General features: G+C 39.8%; 1 protein-coding gene across 1 annotated transcript in view; it reads left to right on the forward strand.

Annotated features, from left to right (window-relative positions):
• Positions 1 to 13,606, forward strand: part of ATAD2B (ATPase family AAA domain containing 2B) — a 115,859-nt gene extending 102,253 nt beyond the window's left edge. Inside the window, exons 26-28 of the mRNA XM_080927180.1 lie at positions 1,258 to 1,385; positions 1,650 to 1,778; positions 10,306 to 13,606. Coding sequence (XP_080783306.1) covers positions 1,258 to 1,385; positions 1,650 to 1,778; positions 10,306 to 10,347 — 299 coding nt within the window. The 3' untranslated portion in view covers positions 10,348 to 13,606. The remainder of the gene's footprint in view (positions 1 to 1,257; positions 1,386 to 1,649; positions 1,779 to 10,305) is intronic.
• The last annotated feature ends 12,615 nt before the right edge of the window (positions 13,607 to 26,221 follow it).

Genomic DNA, 26,221 nt, shown 5'->3' on the forward strand with positions numbered 1-26,221 from the left:
AGTAGTCTAGGATATGAGAAAGAGCTACATAAACTGAGATTAAGCCGTTCTCTTGTTCATTAAATTGTGCAACTTTGAGCTAATTCCCCATGCCTCATTTTAATTTTGCAAATTAAACTTCCAAATGTATTGTTGCTGGAATTTGTAATAAGTAGCTGCCTCTCCTGGTTACTAACGTGTGGCAGTGTTTTTGCTGTAGGGGGTCATTGTTAGACTGGATGTCTTGGATCCAGCTTAGTCTGGTTGCTTTGTATGGGAGCAATAGAAAGGATATAGGACCCACTGTTGACTTACCTTACTCTTAGGAAAAGCAGAGCATTCTGTAGGCCCTGCCTTCTCATGACTGTATGGTCTGCTTAAGAAAGAGCAGAAAAGGGAAGAACAGGTTATCTAGATCACCTTTTCCCACCATTATTTTCCACTTCACCATGGGATGGGGTGAGTTGGTGATCTTCCCTGTTCATTATGTTCCCTATCTGAATAGGTTCTTTCCCTATATATACTAGACTGTCTTGAATTGTGGCATGTCTATAAAATGGTGTGGAATACAGTTTTAGTTTGGGATGTAGGCCATTTTGAAAAAAATTTATTCTGCCATTTTTCTAATTTCTGTAATAAAATTGAGAAGTAGAAAAGTATTATTCAAGCCCCCTGCCTTGTGTGTATGCGTGTGTGCATATATGTTGTATGTGGTATGTATGCAGGTATGCACACCCATGTTCCTGCTTAGAGGCCAGAGGAAGACAACAGGTGTCTTGAGCTGGTACTGTCTACCTTATTCCCTAAAGACAGAGCCTTTGGAACCCCAAGGTGAACGCCATCACATTGCACTGATCTTAAATGCACCTTCACCAGCACTGGGCACAGCACTTGTAGCCATAACCTTCTTTGTAGCTGTATTGGGGTCTCAGATCATATGCGAGCAGAGCAAATGTTGTACTGACTGAGCATCACTTACTCCGAATAACCATGTGCTTAGAGCAAGGTGGTTTTTCTGTTTCTTTTTCATGAATAGATGTGTCATGATATTTCACTAATACTTTGCTTTCATACTTGTGGTTTAGTTTTCTTTAATTTTAGATTATTCTTACTAAAAAAGGAAGGCACCTCCAAATAAACATTATCATTAAAAAAAAAAGAAACCACCCATTCTTACTCAAAAAAAATTTTTTTTCATGGGAAAAGGAATTTTTTGCTTAATAATGATTTTCTTTTACTTTTACTGACTCTAGTACATGTTTTCCTTCTCAATTGTAGGTGCTTCTAAAGTAAAAAAATATCGAAAATTAATTTTAGAGCAGGCAAAAACAACAAACCTCGAACTGGTTCCAGAAGAACCATCGGAGCCTGTGCCCCCTGTGGTAGTTGATCACGAGAGACTGCAGGTATGCTTGGCTCTTGGCAGTCCATTTTCAATGACCAGAGTAATGTTTGCATATGCTAACTGTTACCTTAACCTAGGGACTTCTCCTAACTAGAAGTTAAGTGTATTTCCAGGGTTTGACACTGGTAAACTGAAGTCTAGAATCTTTTTAACATGGGTGTCACTCTGTGTCTTCTGTTGTCTAAGCATTTGAATATAATGGTTTTGGTTTGACCATTGATATCAACTACACCTTATTGTCTGAATTTCTCTCCCCTCCCCCTAGAAATTGCTTGATCTGTTGGTAGATAAAAGCAACAACCTGACAGTCGATCAACTTGAGAGATTATATTCCCTCCTTAGTCAGTGCGTCTACCGCCATCGTAAAGAGTATGACAAATCTCAGCTTGTGGAGGTGAGTGTGTCTGCTTCATCCATAGAAATGTGCTTTTCTCACCTTAAAGGAGAAAGAAAGGTTCCTTCTCTGAGTCCATTTTCCAATGGTTTAGTGTATATAAATGCTTTGCTTGCATGTGTGTATGTGTACCACATGTGTGTGGATTCCATCACCCTTTTAACTAAGTAACTGAAGCTATGATGATATAAGATTAGAAAAATTGGGGGCTGAGTCTGCAGCTCAGTGGTAGTATATCACTTGCCTGTTTGAGGCTAGTTTGGGGTACATGAAACCCTGTCTTAAAACAAGCGAAAGTGTATGTGAAGGTAGTAATTGAGGCCTGTTTGCTATCTACTAGTATACTAGTAGTTGGAAAAGCACTTTAGAACATCTTATTTGTCCTGTAAATAGCCAGAGAGACAGCACTTGTCCTTCAGCTTAAACGTTTTAGGCATGGACCTTTCCTTTCCTTTTCTGTATGAATGAACCACGGGGAACTTTCTTTTTTATAAAAGAGCGTCTGTCTCTTCGTGTCTGTACTTTTAGTCTGTACTTCTGCTTTTTAATGCTACCTGAGCAAATGTAACCCCAAGTCTACAATTGCTCACATCTGTCCAGTGAATGGGCTGAACAACTTTGATTTTCTTTGTTCATTTATTAGTTTATATGGTGGCTTAGCTATGAAATATTTATCAGGAATTTTCAGGACCAGATACTATGCTAGGTGTTTGGGATGCAAAACAGAACAAATTTCCTGTTCTAAAGAGACATTTCCAGGGCTGAGGATATTAAAGATTTATGTGGAGAGGGTGTGTGTGTCTGTCTGTCTGTAAAATAACATTAGATTTGTTGTCTTGTACTGGGGATTATGGTACAGGCCTTGCCTAAAGGTAGATAAGCATTCTACCACTGAATCATACTGTTAGCCTTAGGAGCATTAGATTTGAATCAAAGCAAGGTAGCATTTTGGAGGGCAGGATGACTGATTAGAAGCACTAGATAGACACTTGGTCTATCATGCTGAAGAACCAGAACAGCAGGTACTAGCTCCATATTGAGGTGAGTGACCATGGAAGAGTGCTGAACATTAGAATTAAAGAGAGCAGAAGCTTTGAAAGCATACAGAGAGCTGGGATAGTTGCAGCAAACAAGCACATACTCTGTCACCTGCGCTCCCAGTTCCACAGCTGTCTTAAGAAGGGATCAAGTTTCTGAATTTAGATGCTCTAGAGGCAGAAACCCCAGTGTATTCTTACCTCTGGGACCCCATATGTATTGTACTGTACTGGCTCCTGTCAGGAATGACTGACATAAAACCAGAGAGAGCTACCTCATGGGGAAAGAGTATTGCAGTATAGAGAGGAACAGAAGGTGCCATCCACAAGAGCCATGGCTTTGGGGAGGCAGATCTTTGAGACCTAGGATAATTTCCTGGGAGTGCCAGGTTTTCTTGTGGGATTCCTGTGACCCTTCTCTCACTGTCTTGCATGGGTTTCTGTCACTAACAGGATCAAAAGAGAACTCTGATATTCACTGACCCACCACTCACAGAAGGCTCCGTCTTATACTATTTTGGTCCTATCAGTGATAGCCTGTCGCCAATGCGCACAGGCTAAAGTTCAGAGAAAACTTTGGTACTAACCACATTCTGCTCTGTTCTTTTGTTTTGTTTTTTGAGCATCTCACCTTAGATTTTAGCCCCAGCTGTATCTGACTCCCCACATCTCACCTGGATCTGTGGTGAACACTACAAGTAATGAGAGTCAAGAGAAAGAGCTCAAGCTGCTTTCACCTCTGAGCACACACAGCTTAGGATGTAGGTGTAGGTCTGAGCTTCTGCGCTTGGGCACACCTGCAGTAGCAGCACCAAAAGTCACTACTACACCTGTATGAAGAACTTCATTAGTACATTGCCAACAAGACTAAGTGTGAGCATCACCAAGGTAGTGCTGTGGTTTCTCCATGAAGCCTTTGAAATCATAATTATAACTGGGAGACGTCTCAGCACTAACAGAGCAGCCCATATCAGAGATGCACTCAAATAGTGGGGTCTAAACCACTGAGGAAACAGTTTACATGGCAGTTCAAAACAACTCGTGGGGGTAGATTCTCTTCCTTTACTTTGTGGGTCCTAGGGATTGAACTCAAGACACCATTTACAGTCAGATCAAAGCAAACCCAAAATCCAATGTTTTTTTTTTCCTTACAACTTTATTTTAAAAAAGAGAGATACATGTGCAGATTTTTAAGAGCACTTTGGGATAAAACTATATGAATATATTTTTGTCAGTACTTGATTTTTTAAAAGGTTTGATAGTCTGAAATCTTACTAGTTACCATAAGCATATAAAACTAAACGTGACATGAAAATAGTAAAAGTTTTCTTGGTGTGTATAGATTGAACATAATGATTTTTAAATACCAAAAATTGCCACAAGGCTATCTTCTTGGCTCTTAAGTTATTAACAATTTAAGATCTAGGTGTACCCCACTCTGAGAGGGTGCTATACACTTATTATTATTTTCTTTCTAAGAAGGACTGAGGCTTCCACTTTTTGGTCTTTCTTTTTTTGAGCTTCATATGATCTGTGAGTTGTTTCTGAGGTATTCAGAGCTTTCTGGGGCTATTATCCAATTATCAGTGACTGCATTTTATGTCTGTTCTTTTGCGATTGGGTTACCTCACTCAGGATGATATTCTCTAGATGTATCCATTTTCCTAGGAATTTCATAAAGTCATTGTTTCTGATAACTGAGTAGTACTCCATTGTGTAAATATACCACAATTTCTGTATCCATTAATCTACTGATGACATCTGGGTTCTTTCTAGCTTCTGGCTATTATAAATAAGGCTACTATGAACATAGTGGAACATGTATCCTTATTGTATGTTGGAGTATCTCTGGGGTATATGCCCAGACATGGAATAACTGGGTCTTCAAGTAGGACTATGTCCAATTTTCTGAAGAACCGCCAGACTGATTTCCAGAGTGGTTGTACCAGCTTATAACCCCACCAACAGTGGAGGAGAGTTCCTCTTTCTTCACTTCCTCACCAGCATCTGCTGTCATCTGAATTTTGGATCTTAGCCATTCTGACTGGTGTGAGGTGGAATCTCAGGATTGTTTTGATTTGCGTTTCTCTGATGACTAGGGATGTCGAGCACTTCCTTAGATGCTTCTCAGTCATTCGATATTCCTCAATTGAGGAATACCAAAATCCAATGTTAATAGCTCAGTGTCTTAAGATCTGGGGCATACCATTCATTTTCTGAGCTCCAAAGGGCTTAGTTTTAGTTAGTCTTACCTCTCCAGCTCTGCCACCTAGAACACACACTGTTCTGGTGCTCTCTTGGTAATCATCCCATACTCCTGGCATCTCCAATATCCTGGGGTCACCATATAACTGAGGCAACACCTCCACCCCTTCTAGGTGCTCACAGTTCCAAGTCTCAGGTGGTCTCCATGACCCCTTCAGTCCTACAATTCTCATGAACATGTTCTCTGGACTATAGCTTCTGTATGCTGACTCTGAAGAAATATTTCCTAGCGGACTTCACCTCAGTCAATAAGATATTGGTCTCTTATTAGTCACAACTGATTTTTCAGCCTCAGATAACTACCATCAGTTGTCTCAGTAAAAGTAAAACATCTAAAGTAAATTTGACCTCAATGGTTCTAATCTGCTAATAACATCAGATTTTTTTAACCCTAGCTTACAAAACCCCACACATTCTTAATTCAAATATATTACAAAGATGACCCCTATAAAGTCATTGAGGAACTCTCAAAGTTACCTCTAAAATGTCATAAGCCACTATCTACATCTCTCTCAGCATTCTTGTCTTCTGAACTTCCACATCAACAGGTATTTAATGGCTTTTTCTAGCCTAGTGCTCCAAAATTGATAATAATCCTCCTCCAAACATAGTCAGATCTAATAGCAGTGTCTCACTCCCTTATACCACCTTCTGTTCTAGTTTGCTTCTCTGTTGCTGTGATAAAACACCAAAAGCAACTTGGAGGAGAAAGAGGCTTATTTGACTTTCCAGTTATAATTTACCATTGAAAGTAGACAAAGCAGGAAATTGCTGCAGAAAACAGAGCAACACTGCTTACTTGTTTGCTTCCATGACTTAGCTTTTTTTAAAAGATTGATTTATTTCTATTTTATGTGTAGAGGTATTTTCCCTGCATGTATGTTAATTGTATCATGAACATACATTGTCCACAGAGGTCAGAAGAAGGCATTGAATCCCCTAGAACTGAAGTTACAGATGACTGTGAGCCATCATATGGGTGCTAAGAACTAAACCCAGGACCTATGAAAGCATGTTCCTTTAGCTGCTGAGCTATCTGTCCACCACCTCAGCTTGTCACACACTACACCCTCCTTTGTGTGTGTGTGTGTGTGTGTGTGTGTGTGTGTTTGTGTTTGAGACAGGATTTCTCTGTATAGCTTTGGCTGTCTTGGCACAGGCTGGCTTTGAATTCAGAGATCTACCTATCTTTGCCTTCCAAATGCTGGGATTAAAGCTTTGTACCACAACCGCCTGACTTAGCTTGTTTTCTTATATAGTCAAGGACTATCTACCCATAGCTAGCATCTACTCCTAGGTCCCACATCAGTCTTGAAATGTCCCACAGACACATGCTGACAGATGATCAGATGTAGGCAATTTCTCAACTCATTTTCCTCCTCCCAGATATGTCTAGTTGTCAAGTTGACAAGTAATTAGCACAGTGAGAAAACAGAGTCAAAAACAAGACAAGAGTGTCTGTCTCACTGTACTTAGGCAAAAAGTTAATAGAAAAATTGGCCAGTACAATAGACAAGAACTAAAAGACAATAAGAAGTAAAATTATTCCCATATGTTAATGACATAATTCTTAGTCACTGTTTTATTGTTATGAAGAGACATTAAGACCTCAGCAACTCTTATAAAGGAAAGCATTTAACTGGGGCTTTTACAGTTTCAGAAGCTTGATCCATTATCATGGCTGGAAACATGGTGGCAGGCATTGCAGGCAAGGTGCTGGAGAAGTAGTGAGGTACTACATCCTGATTTACCGACAGAATTGGGCCTTGCATGGGTTTTTGGAACCTCGATGCCTATGCCCAGTGACACTTCCTCCCACAAAGCACACCTATTCCAGTAAGGCCATGCCTCCTAATTCTGATTAGGGGGAGAGAACTTAGTCTTAGCATGGGCTTTTGAAACCTCAAAGCCAATCCCTAATGGCACACCCCCTGCAATAAAGATGCTTCCTAATTTTTAAAATCTTTTTGAAGAGTTTCACTCTCTGGTGACTAAGCATTCAAATATGAGCCCATAGGAACTGCTATTCAAAGCACTAGGGGTTCTGTACATAGAAAAAATTTCATGTCTGTGTCAAAAGACTGTTAGAACTGTATAGAAAGATGTAAATACACAAAAGAACACTCAGAATCATTAGTCCTCAGGCAAGTATTAATCAAAACAAATGAGTTGCCATCTCATACCGTTATACCATGTCCATGGTGCATCTGGAGGGAGGGGAGAGAAAACACTGGTAGGCTTGTGAAACAGCAAAATCTTTTTTCCCAACAGATCAGCAGTTGCTGATTCATCAGGGCCACCACTAAGCAAGGACTTAGGAGCCTTGTTTCTTCTGGCAGGCCCAAGAAGGAGCAGGGCTTATAAATATAAAACCCACAAGCCTCTGGGCCAAGTTACAGTTATAATTTCTGTCAATGTCAGCTGACATCGAATGTGCTTGTGCCCAACCAGTCAAATTTATTTGTTATTTCTGTTAGGAACAGGCATCACGTTCTGAGCAACTATTGTTGTTTAGAGATGGGGTTGACAACTAGTATATTTTTGGGAACTAGAGAGGGAGTTAGTCATCTTAGGTAAAAGTCTGAAGTCAAAATGGCAGTACTTAAGACAAGTTTTTTTTTTTGTTTTTGTTTTTGTTTTTTTCTTTTTTGTTTTTAATCTATTCCCAACAACTTCAGTTAGAATAGTAGGTTTTAAAGTAGAAAAAAAAAAAAAAAAAAAAAAAAAAAAACACAAATGCTAGCAATGGTGTGGAGAAAATCGACCTATAGGTGCTGTTGGTGGGAATATAAGTTAATATAACCACTCTGGGAAATACAGATAAACCTTAAAAAAACAAAGCAAACTACAACAACCATTTGACTGTTCTGTCACTTTTCTGGGTATAAATGAAACTACTGTATAGAGAAGAGACACTCTGTAATGGTAGCATTATTCTCCAAAGCCAAGATTTGTTTGGAATGAACCCAAGTTACCATCCACAATCCTCCAGGAACCTCCACTAACCATCTCCAGAGTCAGCTTCCTCTGGCAGGGGCACCTAGTTCTGGATTAATCTAGACAGCCTGTATCAGATCAGATCTCCGCCCTGCTGACGCTTTCCCACCGTTTGCTCGTGACAGCTTTGGTTGTTTGATTCCCAATAAATCTTACCTACAATATATTCTAGAGAGCCGGGCATGGCAATGTTTTTATTTTTTCATTTCTGGAGGCTCCTACATATTATATAGCTTGTATAGCTTTGAAAAATTTAACTCATAATATGTGGTTATGAAATAATTGAGAATATCAGGCCAGCCAAGGCTATACAATAAGATGCTATCTCAGAAACCAAACAAAATATGGTTGACTGTCACTAGTTTAGAATACAATCAAAACAAACACATTGTGTTTGGTTGTGTTTCTTTTTTCTTTAAAAAAAAAAAACTGCATACACTTACCATGTGCAGCACATTTTGGAATATACTTTTGTATATTTTGAGACATATATTTATTGTCTCATTGATGTGACAATATAAAAATTATCTTCTAGTGATTCTAGTGGTTTTCAGTTTCAATTTATTTAATTACAACTGGCACATATTATACAAATTAGCATTACTCACTATAATGTTTCCATATATTCATATATCATGAACTGATTGTATCTGTAGCATCTTATGAAAACATTTCTAAGAATACTTTAATTGCTAAAACTATGTTGAGTAAAATTGGTCTCTGGTTACTTAGAACAGCCATAAATTCCTATGCCATGTGACCCTAACCTCAAGGTTATAAGAGCTACCTGGCCACTTAACTGCTACCTCTCTGCTTCTGTAAACAGTGGCTGCTGGGTTCAGATGGCCAGAGCTGCTTTTGTGCCTTTAAAATTTCAAACAAGCTGGAGGTCAAGGTGGTTTCTAGATACTCTCTCTGTTTAGGACAGTCTCACTGGAGTGATTAAAGACTCCATTTGGATTTTCCAGGCATCTTGGGAGTTTTTCTCTTCAGGTACCCCATAACAATGTCTATCTTCTCCTCTTCTCTCTACCTAAGCCCTAAGCACCCAACCCAGTTCCAAGTAATCCAGAACTAGTACACTGCTTTCACATGTATCCTTATGTACTTGGCTTATTTCACTTAACACGATCTCCTCCATTTCGTGTGGCAGAACTATATTATTTTTTAAGAATTGACCAGGAATCCATTGTGTGTGTGTGTGTGTGTGTGTGTGTGTGTGTGTGTGTGTGTGCATATGTATACATCACTTTATAGTGATAGATAGAAGGGTAACAATTCTTTTATTGAGTTGTCCAACGTCCTGTTTAGGACAGTGTCACTAGGAAGAAGGCTTTCGACCTGACAGGGTATTTGTCATTTGGCTTCCAGTGTTTTAAAATGCCTAAATGTCTGTAATACATATTAATATGTGAATATATATTTAAATTTTTGATCATATTAAATAGTTTGCCTTATAATTTGATTTTTCCTTCCAGAAATAAATCATAAGACACTTAGTAGGGATGATTTTAATTGATCATATAGAATAATTGATTAGTCAGATAATAATCTATTTAGTATTAATACGGAATCAGATTTTGTTGGAACTGTATGAAGGTTAAAAAGATAATTAGTGCTTGCCTATCCTAATGTTGGTATAGTGTATATATTTTTAATTCCACATTTTTTCAAAGAAATTTGAATGAAATGCATATTTCTCAGAATGGGATTTGGAACTTTTATAATCTAGCCCTACTTTAGTGACTGTCAGATTATTTTCTTTTGTGTCTTAGTTTGTTTGTTTGTTTTTTTTTTTAAGATGGGCCTAATAATAATCCCTGTCTGCTAAATTCCTTCAACATTTCTGTAGGAATTAGGTTGAATTATAAATGTGTGTGTGTGTGTGTGTGTGTGTGTGTGTGTGTGTGTGTGTGTGTGTGTGTGTCTCATATATATACAATATATATCTCATGTGCCTATTATACTTATATAAATACATTTGGAATATATTTCTTAGTGCAGTATCTGGCATCATAAGTCACTCGTTGAGTTCTGCCATCTTTGCCATCCCCATTGCCAAAGAATAAAATAAGAAGGACTTAGAATTGTCTAGGGCAGATGGTTTTGCAGCATAGCTGTAAAAATATTCAAATTTGAAAATTCTTTGTTTTAAAGTTTAAGTTCATTCATGGTGAGGAATTCCTTTGTCTTCCATAGGGGATAACATGTATTTCTTTCTCTTACAGGAGATGGAAAGAACAGTTCATATGTTTGAGACATTCCTATGAACTTCTTCTGTTGAGTGGTTTATCCTCTCCAATCTGCTCCTGATGAGCAGCCTTCTGAGCCATTCACTTTCAAATTGCACCAATTATGTGCAGAGCCTTGGTGTAAAGTGCTCGCTCACTAGTTCTTTCTCTGTTGAATTTGGTGCTATTGTCTCAGGTACCTGAAACCAACCAGCCTACAAGAACCAAACAGAACTTCAGAAACATGTTGTATTTTTCACAAATAAAAAATACAACCCCACAGCTTGGAGATTTTGGTGCTACAGAAACTGCTCTCGCTCTGCCCCTCTTTTCTGCACTCTTGGAGAGTCTCTTAGGAAGCAGACCAGCAAACCGGAGGAAACTGAATGGGGCAGTTGTAACTGTGCTGAATTGTTGAAAACCGTGGGCGACCTGCTTGTTTGTTTGTTCGTTTGTTTTTTCTTCTTTTTCTATCTCTGATCATATCCCACCCCACCCTGGGTAATGGACTAAAACCTGTTTTAGAATTGGCTATGGTGTATTCTCGTGAACAGCTGAAGAAACTGGGTGAAATTAGGTTAGGCTCTTTAGAACTGCCTTTAATGTGCCTTTTATTCATTTGAGAAAGATGAGGCTTAATGGATAGGCTCATTTGTAGCAAATTAATTAGAATGTTTTCTTTGGTCACAACCTTGAAAATAAGTTTTGATACTCAATGTCATTAAGAGACAACAGTATTCTGTATTAAATGCCTGTCTTGTTCTCAAAACAATCAAGATACTCAGTAAGCCACGTGATGTGTAGGCTGGCAAGCTTTTCTGTGGTTTGTTTCTAGTTAAGGAACACAGACTAAAACAGCAGCAAATGATGCACAGTCCACAAAACCGCACACTTTTCCACATTGCTGACAATGATGACCAGAAAATAAATGATAGTGGCCATTCTTCTGTCAGATGCAATTTAATAGTTATTTATGTTTGAGTTACCAGAGAAAAATAGTTTTCATGTGTACTCAATTGTTACTGTTTTGTTTTAAAGCCAGAACTTGCCAAATGGACAGAAAAAGAGAAGAATTTGTCAGAAACTCTGTAAGACTCATTTTCTGTATAGTTGCGAGTGAGCTCTGGTATGTCCTTGAGTAACAGTGTTAACGTTAAGTCCTGTTCCATGCGCACATGCTCACAGTGCTACAGTTTGGTTGGACTCATTTGGATCTTGTTGAGTGATTTCTGTAGATTGTACTTACCTGAAAACAATTATGGGTTACTAATTTACAAAGCTTTCTAAAAATTTGGAAACGCAGTCTAGGCAGTTGCAAAGAGGCAAAGGGAATGCAGTGACATTTTTTATGAGATAATTTTTAAACAAAGTACAGAAAAATTTGCAGACAAGTTGGCTTGCTATCTTCCTTTCTTTATAGCCGTTAGTTGCAGGTGTGTCTTTCCAATATATGCAACACATATCTGGGTTTTAACCATAGCACATGGTCGAGGACTACTGCAGAGATGCTGAGCTACCTCAGCTTCTTGTCTTTAGTTACCAGCAGTGTTTACTGGGTCCTGTAATCACTTTGCCACCGTTTACATGCTGAAGCTAAGGTACTTGTCTGCTGTCTCTGTCTGTGGCACGCAGGCAGCTGCTGGCCTCACCGCTGCAGTAATCCCAAGTGCTTCTTTGCATTTACTTTCACGGGCACCATCTTCTTCTTCTTCTTCTTCTTTTTTTAATGGTCCTTTTTTTCTTTATACCTAGTCTGAGGTTTTCATGACATTTAGTTAGTCATGTAACTCAAGATGCTACCATGTAGACACACTGTATTTTTAAGGCAGGCAAGTGTGATTAACGATGAACCATTTTAAAGGGGAGGTAATTTGAAACCTCTAATTTGATTACCGGGAAGATTTTCATGCTTTCTTTACTATTTATTACCATCATACCAGTGCAAACTATTTTACTGTCTAATGCATTAGCATTTTGTATTTTGATGGAAATTGTTACAGAATTTAAAGATTTGATGAAATAAGATGTAGCAGATTTTTTGTAGCGAGTTTCTGGTAAAAGGGTTTTTGCAAGTCTCAGGTTCTTGCTGCTCTGTCTCTTCTTTAGTATTTATTCCAGTTTCTCTACTTCAGAAGCACTTGTGGAAGGGAAATCCACACATGTTCTCATAGGTTTCCGAATCCTGCACGTGAACTAAGGTTTTAGCCAGCAGTGAGTTTTACAAGGGAAATTCATTTATGTACAACATTAAAAAATGCTTTCAAAAGATCACGTCTTAACTTATGTTTACCCTTGATGTAGACGGAGAAATCAGAGGTAAACTCGGTATAGGAACTGCCACTTTGAACAGTTATGGTCTCAAAGATGAAGCCAGTCTCATGCCAAGGGGGGAGAAATGAGCTGAAATAGCACCAACTCTTCAGGCCCCTTCCCCCAAAGAGAAACATACTATCCCAGTTTTGCTTGTTTCACAGATATCTGGTGGTTCTATAGATTAAAGCAGCTTGTGAAATTATCCAAGTCGACATAGTTTTGTTTACCTTTCTGTAAAGTTCTTAAATTTTTGCTGTATAGCATTGGCAAAAAATAATGTACAAATTGACCTCTGTTCTTACTTCCTGTGTGAGCATTATAAATGATAAGCTCCTGTGTAAAACCCTGCTCTCAGATCAAGAAATTATGTATCTCAGCCCAGCCACGCAAAAGCTCGTGCTCAGCTGTGGGAACCCTGGGAGCTTCTTGAAGATGATGGAACTTCATTAAGTTTGCAACTGATGGCTGTGGAATAAATTGTAATTTTGAGCTTGAATCTTACCTGTGATTTTTTTAACATCCTTTCATGACTTGATTTTTCTCGTATGCCAATGTATTTGTAGGTTTACTGGGTTTTGTTTTTAGGGAGTGGGGTGGTAATTTCTTCTCTGTATGATTAAGTTGGTTCAGCTATGGTGCTAATCAATAGGTATTTCAGTGTCAGGTTCCGTAGCTGAATGCCATTGTTTTAATTATTATTTGTAATCATATTGTAAGCTTGAATTTGAGCTTGTACCTGCATCTTTTATATTTTGTACATTTGGTTGTCTAGACTTTGGGAGTCCTATTTGGTTTTGGTCATGTATGTCTACCTTGTAGATTAAGTACCCTTCATCAACTACGGTCTATTTTGGGTTTGTAGTTTAATTTAGAATTGTGTTACATTGATGTTTTGCATTCGACTTCATTTTACATTAGTTTGGAGTAAATTATTTAATTTTTGAATTCTGGAATTTGAACATTTACTGTAATTTGTAATATAACTGCTGTGAAATACTTGAATAAAGACAACAAGAAGAACATGTCTTCCTTTATGATTGTGACACTGCTGGCTTCATGCGAGGACTGCTTTTCTGGCTGAGTAATTAGTTTTATAGAGTGTGCATGTTGTGCTTAGTAAGTACCCCCAAAATCTTCTTAAATATTTCTTTTTGATTTTAAGTATGCCTCCGGATTTCTTAGCTGGAAGTTTTTATTATTGCTGGTTGCTTTTTTCCCCCTCAAGGAAGTATAGTTTTAATTTAATTGGATATTATATTGCTTAAAATGTGTTGGACAGAAGCAAGTGGATTATGTCAAAAATTGTTTTTCTATCTGAATGTTCATTTAAAAAAAGACCTTAAAATTGCTTTGGGGGTCTCAATCAAACTTTTAGGACTTTGGAAATAAATTTTATTTAACCAGTTTTACTTTCCATAGAGAAGTACAGTAATGGCAGAAGTTAATTTTGGTCTATTTCATGCTATGTCTATACTCTTAGACCTGAAGTGGCCTTCAGCTGTTTTTGTTTGTTTGTTTTTTGTTGTTGTTTTTTAAATTCAAACTCCCTCTCTTACACCTTCATGTATGATGTGCTTGTTACATCTCAGGCCCCACTAGGTGGCCTTCATCAGCTGTGCTCTGCTGGGGTAGACAGACAGCTCAAACAGTCTTGGCCGTAAGTAGCCTCTGCTCTGCTAAAGGAACTGCTAGTGGAATAAGTATAGGTTCATGCCACCCTTTGTTCTCTTTTGTAGTTTGGCTGGTTATCAAGATAGAAATCTCACGTGGACAATGGTTTTGAGGGGTTTGGATGTGTGCACTCCTTTTGTTCTCCTCCACTTGGACCCTTCTAATTTGAATTTCCTCCCATTAGCCCAGTACAGTGTATGTAAGAACTGGGAGGGAATGAAACAGACTTTGTGAGATTTTCACAGTGCTCTCCCCCTCTCCTCTTAAGAGCACCTTGAGAATGGGTGGGCTGATGGAGTTCTCAGGCTTCCTTCTGTTTTTGACTTAGGGCAACTATTGATGCCAAATTAGTGCCCACTACTTCCCTGATAGTACTTCTTATTCCCAGAGCTTATGTCTTGTTTATGTAGGGCCACTTGGTGTCAAAATATATGGTAGGCTCCAAAGGCCACATATCCACATGAGACACCCAGATTTTATTTTTTAACAAATGACTTTATAGTCCTTCTGTTGGGGTGGAGGGTACACGTGTGCCATGGTGCAGCTCCAAGAAAATTATACGGACTTTCTCCTTCCACTCTGGGTCTGAAAAATCGAATTTGCACCATTATGTTTGTGTGGCAAGCACCTTTACCTGCTGAGCAGTCTCACTGGCCCAAGGCATTCTAGTTTTCTTAGTGAAATTGCTCTAACTAGAATTCTGTCAGTATAGGGATGCTGAAGAATAAATAGCTCCTCAGTTAATGGCTGGCTTCTAGCAGGGATGGGGAAGGACTCAGATTTGTTTGTTTGTTTTGTTTTTAAGGAGACTGGCCCCTGGGATTTTGATCATGCTCCACTGAATATAAATTGGCAATGCAAATTGGACTTGTTTTTTTCTTTTTTTTCTTTTTTCCTTTTTTCTTTGGTTTTGGGGGAGGTCACAAGGGTTGGGATTTGGCCTTTGAGGGGCTGCGGTTGCTCTTGCTTTCTGCCTCGGTCATTGGGATGCAACAAACTAGAGTGAAGGCACTGTTGGGTGTTGTGGCATCCAGGTCCAGTAGACGTTTAGGTACACACAGTAGCTACAAGTTTGGGCAATTGAGAGCTAACCTTGGAGGTTAGCTGCCTGTGACCACAAGTGTGAATCAGATTGCTTAAACACTGTTTTCTGGAAAGATTGACAATAGAGAGCCAATGATGCCCGAGAACTGATACTAATGATGTGTAATCAAAAGATCCACAGCAAAGAGTAGGTTCCAAACGGCACCACTGGATGCATCTGTGGAGGAGGTAGGATATGTCTGTGTTACAAATGTGTGTGGTAACTTGGCGGTCCTTGATACTTTCAGGAAAAAAAAAAGAAAAAGAATAACTGTAGAGAAGGACAAGTTAAGGGAAGGATTTTGAAAACCACAGGAAAGCAACATGCTTGTACATCAGGGATGGAGGAGGTGGTGAAGCTGACCAGGAACCAGTGAAGATCACCACAGGCTGAAAGTTAGATAACAAAATAGCACAACCTCGATGTGACCTCTGGCTTTCTGACAGGACTGAGTACCCAATTACCTCCCACTTACTATAGGGCCACAGGAGGAGCATGGAGGCTGAGGATGGAAAGGAGGGGTAATGGTTAGTTGCTCAGAATTACAAAACATTAAAAGTGTCTTTTTTTTTTTTTTTTTGGTGAAAGTGTTTAGAAACTCACCATTGGTGGCAGAGACTGGGGTGTTAATGTTTTCAGATAGGAAAGAGTATTGTGAAGTTTAAGAGATCAACACCTGTTAATCTCAAGTAGTCCTATGTGTTTCCTTACTGAGTTTATATCTTTCCATAAGACATATCAACTGGGGGCTAGAGAAATGGCTCAGCGGTTAAGAGCACTGACTGCTCTTCCAAAGGTTCCGATGCCCTCTTCTGGTGTATCTGAAGATAGCAACAGTGTACTTGCATACATAAAATAAATAAATAAATCTTTTTAAAAAGACAACTATGAGAAAGTATTTAAAGCAAATGTACAGATTAGTCATGGATTAATTATATAAGATGCAAAGAAACAAAGTGACACATATTGGATATCCCCTCAGAATGCCTCTGCTTACTCTGCTTCTTCTCTTCATTTATTAAAAACAGGCTGTGGTGGTGACTTAGTAAAGTATTTGCTGTGCAAACATGAAGGTCAGAGTTCATATTGCAAGCCTGTAAGATGCTGAGTTCAAGAGCATGCCCCTGTAATTCCAGAGCCAGAGAGACAGAGACAAAAGGATTTCTGGGGCTTTCTGGCCAGCTAGTTTAACCAAATCAGTGAGCTTCAGGTACAGTGACCCTGATTCAAAACCTAAGTTGGGAGGGACTAGGGAAGGCGACCACGCCAGCCTCTGGCTTTCATGTGCTCACACCACATAAACCACAAATGCTTTAAGATAACTTCTTGTTCTTTTCCTAATGCTTTGTGATGTGGTTGTGTTTGCATTATGTTTCTGTTGGGCAGCACTGGCCTGGAGGCATAATCAGACCCCGGTGTTCTTGATTTTATTGTATTTTGGAAGTTTGCTTCACGAGTATTAGGGACACACATTGCCTGGCTCTTTTTTGTGATGTCAGCAGTGGCTGACACTCTCTGTCCCTAGGTACTGTAATTGATTGGTTTGCAACATGAGTTCCTATGTTATCACTGCTTACCTATTTATCAGTGGGAAACTCAAAAAGAAGCACCACCCACTGGCACAAGTATATAGGAAAGGGGATTAATGATTCTTTTTGCATTGGTTCCAAGCATGTTTCTATGTTTCTGCTGCTGTTGCAGCAGCTCCTGCTCCTCTCCTTCCTTCTCATCCTCTCTCCTCTTCCTCTTCCTTATCCTCCCCCTTTCTTCTCTTTCTCCTCTACTTCCTTCTCCTTTGCGAATCTCACAATGTATACAAAGAATCCGTGTTTGTCTACCATAATAAATACAAAATGTTACAAGAGCAATTGTATATGCAACACACACACATCTGCTGCTTCACTTGGGAACAGATTCCTGACCAGACAGGGACAGATAGGAGCTGGGGATGGGGTGTGAGGTAGGCAGAGGGAGAGCACTGTGGTTTGAGAGGAGGGACCTTTCCTAGCATAAACCTACAGGTTGGAGCAGGAGTGAGCAGGCTAGGACATGCTGGAAGCCATGCTGGTTCTGCTGGTGCAGATGGTGTGAGCCATAGCCCAGACTGTCCACCTGTCCAGCCCCTAGTGACTGGTTCACTGGGTGTCAGCAAAGGGAGGGTTCAAGATAGAGATATAGGCCAGAGAGGGAAGGGGGTAATCACTCTCTGGGAACTGCTATGAAAACTAGGAGATCCTTCTGCTTACCTTCCCTTCCTCTCACTGGTCTCAAGAGGTCCATCCTGCCAACCTCTTCCCCTACCCACTAAGATGTGCATAGGACTCAAGAGCAGGTACATAAGCAGGGCGGTCTAGCTTCCCTTGAGCAGGCAAACAAGAGATGCCACTTACTCTTCTTCCTAAGCTAGCTGGCTGAGAGGTAGCATTCACTAAGAGGATGGGAGCAGTCTGTTAACAGAGAGACAACAGAGGGACTGGGAGGGGCTGCTTAACACCTAGAACAGAGGATGTGCATGCGCAGAGGTGCAGGGCTAACCACAAGTTCTGGCAGCACTGAAATTTGTTGGATGTTTGTCGATGGTAGGTGGCACGTTGATGTTTACTGTGTTGTTGCCATGTGGTCAGTGATTTACTTCCGTGACACACATGGCTGATCTCTGTGAGGATGTTCTTGAATGCTTTTGCCTGTGAAGACCAGAAGAAGGTGGTAGGTTCCCTGGAGCTGGTTATAGGTGGCTGGGAGCCCTACCCACTCCCTGTGAGTGCTGAGGACTGGTCTTATATTCTCTGCAAGAGCAGTGAATGCTCTTTACAGCTAAATGATCTCTCCATCCCCCAGCATGGTTCAAGTCATTACTGTTGCTGTTTGTTGTCCTAAAATGGTCCCATTTGGCAGTGGTAATCATTTCAAGTCAGCTTCTGAGTCTATTCCTGCTGATCTCTGTCAGTGTTAATCTCTGTTCCATCTCTTCGGTGGTGACATCCTCTCTTTGTTCAGATATTATTTAGAAGGTTTTATGTAGTTTATATGTGCATATCGGCATGAGTTTATGTACATCATGAGCATGCAGTGTCTCTGGAGGCTAGACAGCATCGGAAACTCTGGAACTGGAGTTATGAGCAGTTGTGGGTGCTGGGCCCTGAACCTGGGTTCTTTGCAAGAGCAGTTGGTGGTTCTAACCACTGAGCCATGCATGTCTCTAGTCACAGACACTGGCAATTATTGTCTTCATGTTTTGTTTCCTGATAAGTATGTGAGTGTGCAAGCTATAGATACATGTGTGGGATGAATGTGTACATGTGTGTGTATATGTGGAAGCCAGAGGTCAACACTGGGTATTCAGAGACATCCAGCTTTATTTTTGAAACAGGGTTTCTCCTCAGACCGTAGGCTTCCAAGTTATCAAGCCTGAAGGGCTTGCCTGTCTGTCTCCCCAGCGCTAAGACCCAAAGCTCACCACAACACCCTGCTTCTTACATGGGTACCAGATACCCACCTCAGGTCTTATGCTTGTACAGCAAAAATTTTATTGGCTAAACCATCTCCCCAGCTGTGGTCAATGTCTTTATATTACTCTTTTTTATAAAACTTGTTTCCACCAGTTTTTCTTATTTATGGTTTCTGCCCTTTTTCTCCTACTTACTTTGAGCTGAAAGATTAGCTCATTTATTGGAAACCCACATTCTTTTCTAATATAAACATTTAGTATTAAACATTAAGATTTGCTTTAGCCAAATCTTACACAACTTGACATTTTAATTTTCATTTGCATTTTTCCAGTTCAAAATGTTTTCACTTTCCCCTGAAACTTCATTGGCTCCTAAATTATTTAGGTGTGTGTTTAACTTTGAAGTTATTTGACATTTCCCATGTTTTCTGTTACTGATTTCTCATTTAATTCTGATATGGCCAAAGAATACATTCTATGTGATTCTAATTATTTTAATTTATTCTGATTTGTGGCCAGAAGAATGGTGTTTTCTTGGCAAACGCCTTATGTGCCCCTGGAAAAACAATGTACTGGGTATCTTCTGAGTGTCATGTTAATTGCTATGTTACTTGGGTCTTCAGTGTCCTTGCTGATTTTTCTGTCTACTCCTATCAATTACTGGGAGAGGTGTGTTGAACCCGCCGAGTGCAGAGTGTAATTGTGAGTTTGCCGACCTCTGCTTTTGGTTCTGTTGCATTTATCTTCCTGTATCTTGAAGCCCTGTGGTTGGCTGCATCACATTTCGAAGTGTGATGTGTTCTTAGCACATGGAGTCATCATTGTCTCACTCTGCTGCTGGTAACTGCTCAGGTCAGGAGTCCGAATTGTCTGTTACTCACCTCCTTACCTCCCTCTGTTTTTAAGGATGTTTCCAGAAAGATTTTTCTTTCTATTTTTCTTTTTTGTTTTCATTGAACATTCTCTGAATTTACATTTCATATGTTACCCCCTTTATCCCCACTCCCATCCTCCTCCCCCCTTCACTTGTTTCCATGAAGGTGCTCCCTCTCCCAACCACCCTCTCCACCTCAGCACCTTGGCATTCCCCTACACTGGGGAAATGAGCCTTCATTGGACCAAAGGCCTCTCCTCCCATTGATGCTAGACAATGAGATCCTCTGCTACATATGCAACTGGAGCCATGGGTCTCTCCATATGTGCTCATTGGTTTGTGTTTTAGTCCCTGGGAGTTCTGGAGGGTTTGATTGGTTGATAATGTTGTTCTTCCCATGAGGTTGCAGACCCTTTCAGCTCCTTCAGTCCTTTCTCTAGCTACTTTATTGGGGACCCTGTGTTCAGTCCAATGGTTAGCTGCAAGCATCCTCAACTGTATCTGTATGACTCTGGCAGAGCCTCTGAAGAGGCATTCATATCAGACTCCTGCCAGTAAGCACTTCTAAGCATCAGCAATAGAGCTTGGGTTTGGTGGCTGCATATGGGGTGGATCCCCAGGTGAGGCAGTCTCTGGATGATCTTTTCTCCAATCTCTGCTCCTCTATTTGTCTCTGTATTTTCTTCCATGAGTGTTTTGTTTTCCCTTCTAAGAAGGACTGAGGCATCCACATTCTGGCCTTCCTTCTTTTTGAGCTTCATAAGGTCTGTGAATTGTTCTTGGTTATTCAGAGCTTTCTGGGGCTAGTATCTGCTTATCATTGATTGTATACCATGTGTGTTCTTTTGTGACTGGGTTACCTCACTCAGAATGATTGTTTCTAGCTCCATCCATTTGCCTAGGAATTTCATGAAGTCATTGTTTCTACTAGATGAGTAGTCTTGGGTAGAGTTTCTATTCCTGCACAAACATCATTACCAAGAAGCAAGTTGGGGAGGAAAGGGTTTATTTGGCTTATACTTCCATATCGCTGTTCATCACCAGAGGAAGTGAGGACTGGAACTCAAGCAGGTCAGGAAGCAGGAGCTGATGCAGAGGCCATGGAGGGATGTTACTAATTGGTTTGTTTCCCTTGGCTTGCTTAGCTTGCTTTTATTATAGAATCCAGGTCTGCCAGCCCAGGGATGGCACCACCCACAATGGGCTGGGCCCTCAGCCCCCCCCCCCCATCACTAGTTGAGAAAATGCCTTATAGCTGGATCATGGAGGCATTTCCTCAAGTGAGGCTCCTTTCTCTGTGATATAACTCCAGCTTGTGTCAAGTTGACACAAAACCAGCCAGTATAGAATGTGTAAATGTACCACATTTTTTGTATCCATTCCTCTATTGAAGGGCATCTGGGTTCTTTTCAGCTTCTGGCTATTATAAATAAGGCTGTGTTGAGCATGGTGGAACATGTATCCTTGATATATGTTGGAGTGTCTTTTGAGTATATGCCCAGGAGAGTTATAGCTGGGTTGTCAGGTAGTACTATGTCCAAAGAACAGCTCCTGGTTTTGTTGATTCTTTGTATGGTTCTTTTTGTTTCTATTGGTTGATTTTAGCTCTGAGCTTGATTATTTCTTGCCATCTACTTTTCTTGGGTATATCTGCTTCTTTTTGTTCTAGAGCTTTCAGGTGTGCTGTCAAGATGCTAGTTTCTTTTTTCTCCAGTTTCTTTTTGGAGGCACTCAGCTATGAGTTTTCTTCTTAGCACTGCTTTCATTGTACTCCATAAGTTTGGGTATGTTGTGCCTTCATTTTCATTAAATTCTAAAAAGTTCTTGATTTCTTTCTTTATTTCCTCCTTATCCATGTTATCATTGAGTAACAAATTGTTTAGCTTCCATGTGTATGTGGGCTTTTTGTTATTATTAAAGACCCCCTCCCCTTGGTTCATGGTGATCTGATAGAATGCATGGGATTATTTCAATGTTCTTGTATCTGTTGAGGCCTGTTTTGTGACCGACTATATGGTCAGTTTTGGAGAAGGTGCCATGAGGTGCTGAGAAGAAGGTATATTTTTTGTTTTAGGATGAAATATTACATAGATGTCTGTTAAATCTATTTGATTCATAACTTCAGTTAGTTTTACTGTGTCTCTGTTCAGTTTCTGCTTCCATAATCTATTGATTGATGAGAGTGGGGTGTTAAAGTCTCCCAATATTATTGTGTATGGTGTAATATATGCTTTGAACTTTAGTAGAATTTCTTTTATGAATGTGGGTGCCCTTGTATTTGAAGCATAGATGTTCAGGATTGAGAATTTATCTTGATAGATTTTTCGTTTGGTAAGTAAAAAATGTTCTTCTTTATCTTTTTTGGTAACTTTTGGTTGAAAATCTATTATTTCAATATTAGGATATCTACTCTAGCTTGTTTCTTGGGATCATTTGCTTAGAAAGTTTTTTTCCCTAGACTTTTACTCTGAGGTAGTGTCTGTCTTTGTTACTGAGATGAGTTTCCTGTATGCAACAAAATGCTGGATCCATTTTGTGTATACAGTCTGAGAGTCTGTCTTTTTATTGGAGAATTGAGTCCATTGATGTTAAGAGATATTAAGGAATAGTGATTGTTGCTTCCTGTTATTTTTGTTATTAGAGATAGACTTATGTTTGTGTGCTTTTCTTCTTTTGGGCTTGTTGCAAGAAGATTATTTTCTTGCTTTTCCTAGGTTGTAGCTTCTCTCCTTGTGTTGGAGTTTTCCATCTATTACCCTTTGTAGATCTGGGTTTGTGGACAGATACTGTATAAAATTGGTTTTGTCCTGGAATATTTTGGTTTCTCCATCTATGGTAATTGAGAGTTTTGCTAGATATAGTAAACTGGGCTGGCATTTGTGTTCTCTTAGGGTCTGTATGATGTCTGTTCAAGATCTTCTAGCTTTCTTAGTCTCTGTTGAGAAGTCTGGTCAGTCTGCCTTTATATGTTACTTGTCCCTTTTCCCTTACTGCTTTTAATATTCTTTTTTTATTTTGAACATCCGGTATTTTGACTATTATGTATTTGGAGAAGTTTCTTTTCTGGTTCAATTCGGAATTCTTGTATGTTCATGGTCATCTCTTTCTTTAGGTTGGGAAAGTTTTCTTCTATGATTTTGTTGAAGATATATACTGGGCCTTTTAGTTTGGAATTTTTACTCTCCAGCTTTGATTTTCCTACCATTTTACTTTTTTCTACCTCTCATCTTTGCACAGGTGGGTCAAAAGTCAAAATTATAACAAATTCATTTTAAAGATCTTATTGGCCAGTTTTTAAAAATTAGTGATTCCAGAACCTCATAACATCTTATTCTGTTGAGTAGAAGGGGTGATCCAGGGCCCTGGGTAGAATAGAGCTGGCTCTGTAAGTGGCAAAAGGCTATAGGAGGCTGGAATGCAACAAAGCAGGTTGCTCAGAGCAAAGACCTTGTTTATTATGCTTTGCTCTGATACTTTTCTGAGTGGTCGCTGGCAGTCTCTGGGAGTTTTGCTTCCCTTCAAGCTTGTTTGTTGACTTGTTTTTAATTCTTAACTTGCTTTCTTTGTCATTCTGTTTAATCACCCAGTACTTTGTGTGAGTGGTTTGGAGAAGTTTGGCTCAAAGCCATGTCCTCCCATGTAAATTCCACTCGCCATATGCAATTTCTTTCTTCAGTGAGGAAAATACATGGTTATCATTATTCTAGGGCTATATACTGATTTAAATCACAAGAGTCCTATGAAGTAGCTAAAATATGAGTAGCACCAAGGGACTGAACAAATAACTAAATTAACAGAGTATCCGTCTGTCTGTCTCTATCAGTTTGACTGATCCTTTCATTTTATTTACCGTACTTTTTTCATTGTTCTGCTATATAACTCTGGCAAGCCTGGAATTTACTATGTAATCTTTGCTGGCTTTGAACTCATGGCTTACTTTCCAAACCTCCTGAATACTGGGATCAAAGCCATGTGTCTCCCTGCCCAACCTAAATCTGGCTCTTCTTGGCCTCTTGTCTTAGGAGGAGTTTGTCCTCCTCACTTCCCTCAGCATTTTGTCCTCAAGGTTTATCCCCAATATGGCAGCGCTCAGGATTTCCTTCCTTTTAAAGCCTAAGAGTATCCTATTATATGGAATACACTACATTCTGTGTATCCACCCATCCTTCAATGGCCATGTGGTTACCTCTGTCTTTGGCTATTTCAAATAATGCTATGAATATCACTTGAAGTCCCTACGTTCATTTTCTTTTATGGTTACATCCAAAAGTAGAATAGCCGGCTCATATGGAAGTTCCATTTTTAATTTTGTGAGGAATTACCATACTGTTTTCCTCTTCAGCTAAGCCATTTTCTTTAGTCCCACAGAAGGTGCACAGAGTTTTAGCTTCTCTACAACCTCACTGATACGTGTTATTTTCTGATTTTTGGAGGGTCAGGGAAGGAATGGGCTCAGCAGCCATGCTAATGGGTATAACCTAGGTTTACAGCTAGTGATTAAGCATATATTTGGATTTGGATTTTACTCCATGATTTTTATTATGCTCTCGATTTGTCTCCTTTCCTATTCTGTTTGATTCTTTGGGGTTATTTAAGTAGCTTTGCTATTACATTTTAATTTCTTGGGTTTCTGGCTGTCTCTGAACAACTTGTAGGGGGTTTCTTTGACACGTTACACAGTTTTCACAACCTACCTAAAATTAACATCTTTCCAGTTTTGTACAAAATATAGAAATCTTTAATCCATATGCAATAGTTGCCGCATGAATTGTATTTACATACATTGAAAACTCCATCAGACAATGTTTTTCTTTCAAGTGTCACCAATACTTTTAGCAACTTAAGGGCAAGAATAATTTGCTACATTTAAACAGACGTTTATTATTTTTTTTCTCGGTTCTATGATCCCATAGTCCCTTATTTATTCTAAAGGATGTCTGTTAGGGCCAGTGGGATGGGACATCAGGTAAAGGCACTTGTCACCAAGGCTGATGACCTGCACTTTATCCCTGCAACCTACATGGTGGAAGGTGAGAACTGAGTCCTGCAAGTTGTCATATGACCTCCACATGTGCACCAAGGTGCACGTGTACATTGTGTGCTCTGCTGTGTGTGTATGAACAAGCACACACAGAGAAAAATGAATACATGATTGAGTAAATGCAATTTAAAGAATGTCTTCAGGATTTCTACGAAGCAAGTCAAGTAAGGGCAATTTCTTAGGTTTCCTCCATCCGAGTCTCTTTGCTTTTGAAGAGGTGTTCATTGGGTGGAGAATTTGAGGTTGACAGTTCTGTTCTTTTGGCATTTTCAAATGTTACTTCAGGGCCTTACAGACCTCACAGCTTCTGATAAGGAATACACTACGTTAACGAAGTTCAGAAACCGTAACAGAACTTTGTTTGGAGTCCTGGGAATTGCAGTTTGAGGAGCACAGAGTAAGCCAGAGAAGCTGGGATTGTGCAGGGTTTGTGAAGGGAGAAAGGAGTAGATGACAAAGGTGGCTTTGCAGGGCGTTTGTAAAAGGAAAGTGATTGACACAAAAGTTAGCGGGGCAGATGTGTCCAACCTCTGGGCATTGTTACCAGATCCACCTACAGCCTTCCACTTGAGCACTGTACAGTACTGTTACAAAAGAAAGCTCAGGTTTTACTTTTACAGCCCAGTCTTGGGCTTCTGTCCCTGGGCCGTGGGTCAGGCTGGGCGTTCCTTTTCTCCTTGCTACAGCCAAATACCCAACAAAAAGCAAGGGGCGGGGCGGGGTATTTCAGCTCACAGTCCACCTCTGTGAGAAAGGTGTTGGGAGTGGCTCTGTTCTTCGTGCTGCCCAGGAGGGGAGAAAGGATGATGACATTAGTGCCACAATGGCCTCTTGATTTCCCCCTTTTTATTCAGTATGGACTCTAGCCTGTGGGATGCCACACACAGAATTCAGAATGGGCCTCAGTTAAACCTCTCTACAAATACCATCAACAGGCATACCCAGTGATGTGCCCCATTAACACCATAGGCATTTCTTAATGCAATCACGCTGACAGTTGGAACTGACCGTCACAGTAGGTCCTTCATTATTGATCACTAAGACTTTACCAGGGGAAAAAATTATCTGTGACAGTTACAGCTGCAACATTCACTATGGGATGCTGACGGTTTTTGGAGTTTGGTCTGGTTCCAAACTATATTCCCTGTCTTGGTGGCAGCTTGAGACGTGTGTAACTCCTGATCCTTTAATGGTCTCCTGAGGCCATTTTGAAGTGTTCCTTACTTGATTGGCTTTTTGGAGACAGGCACTCAGCTAGCCTAGACTGCTTTCAAGCTTGCCAGGTCTGACTTTAAACTCCTGAGCTTGTCACCTTGAATTGCATGTGTGTGTCACCAGGCAGCCTGGCTTTAAAATGTTCTTTCAGTGTTGATTTTAATTATGATTTTCATTTTTCAAGTTGTTATTTGAATTGTGTTTTATATGTAATATATTGCTTTCTCTGGCTGTTTTTAAAGATTTTTTTCTTTACCTTGACTTTCT

This window comes from Micromys minutus (assembly GCF_963924665.1).
Source record: "Micromys minutus genome assembly, chromosome: 1".
NCBI classification, from domain to species: Eukaryota; Metazoa; Chordata; class Mammalia; order Rodentia; family Muridae; genus Micromys; species Micromys minutus.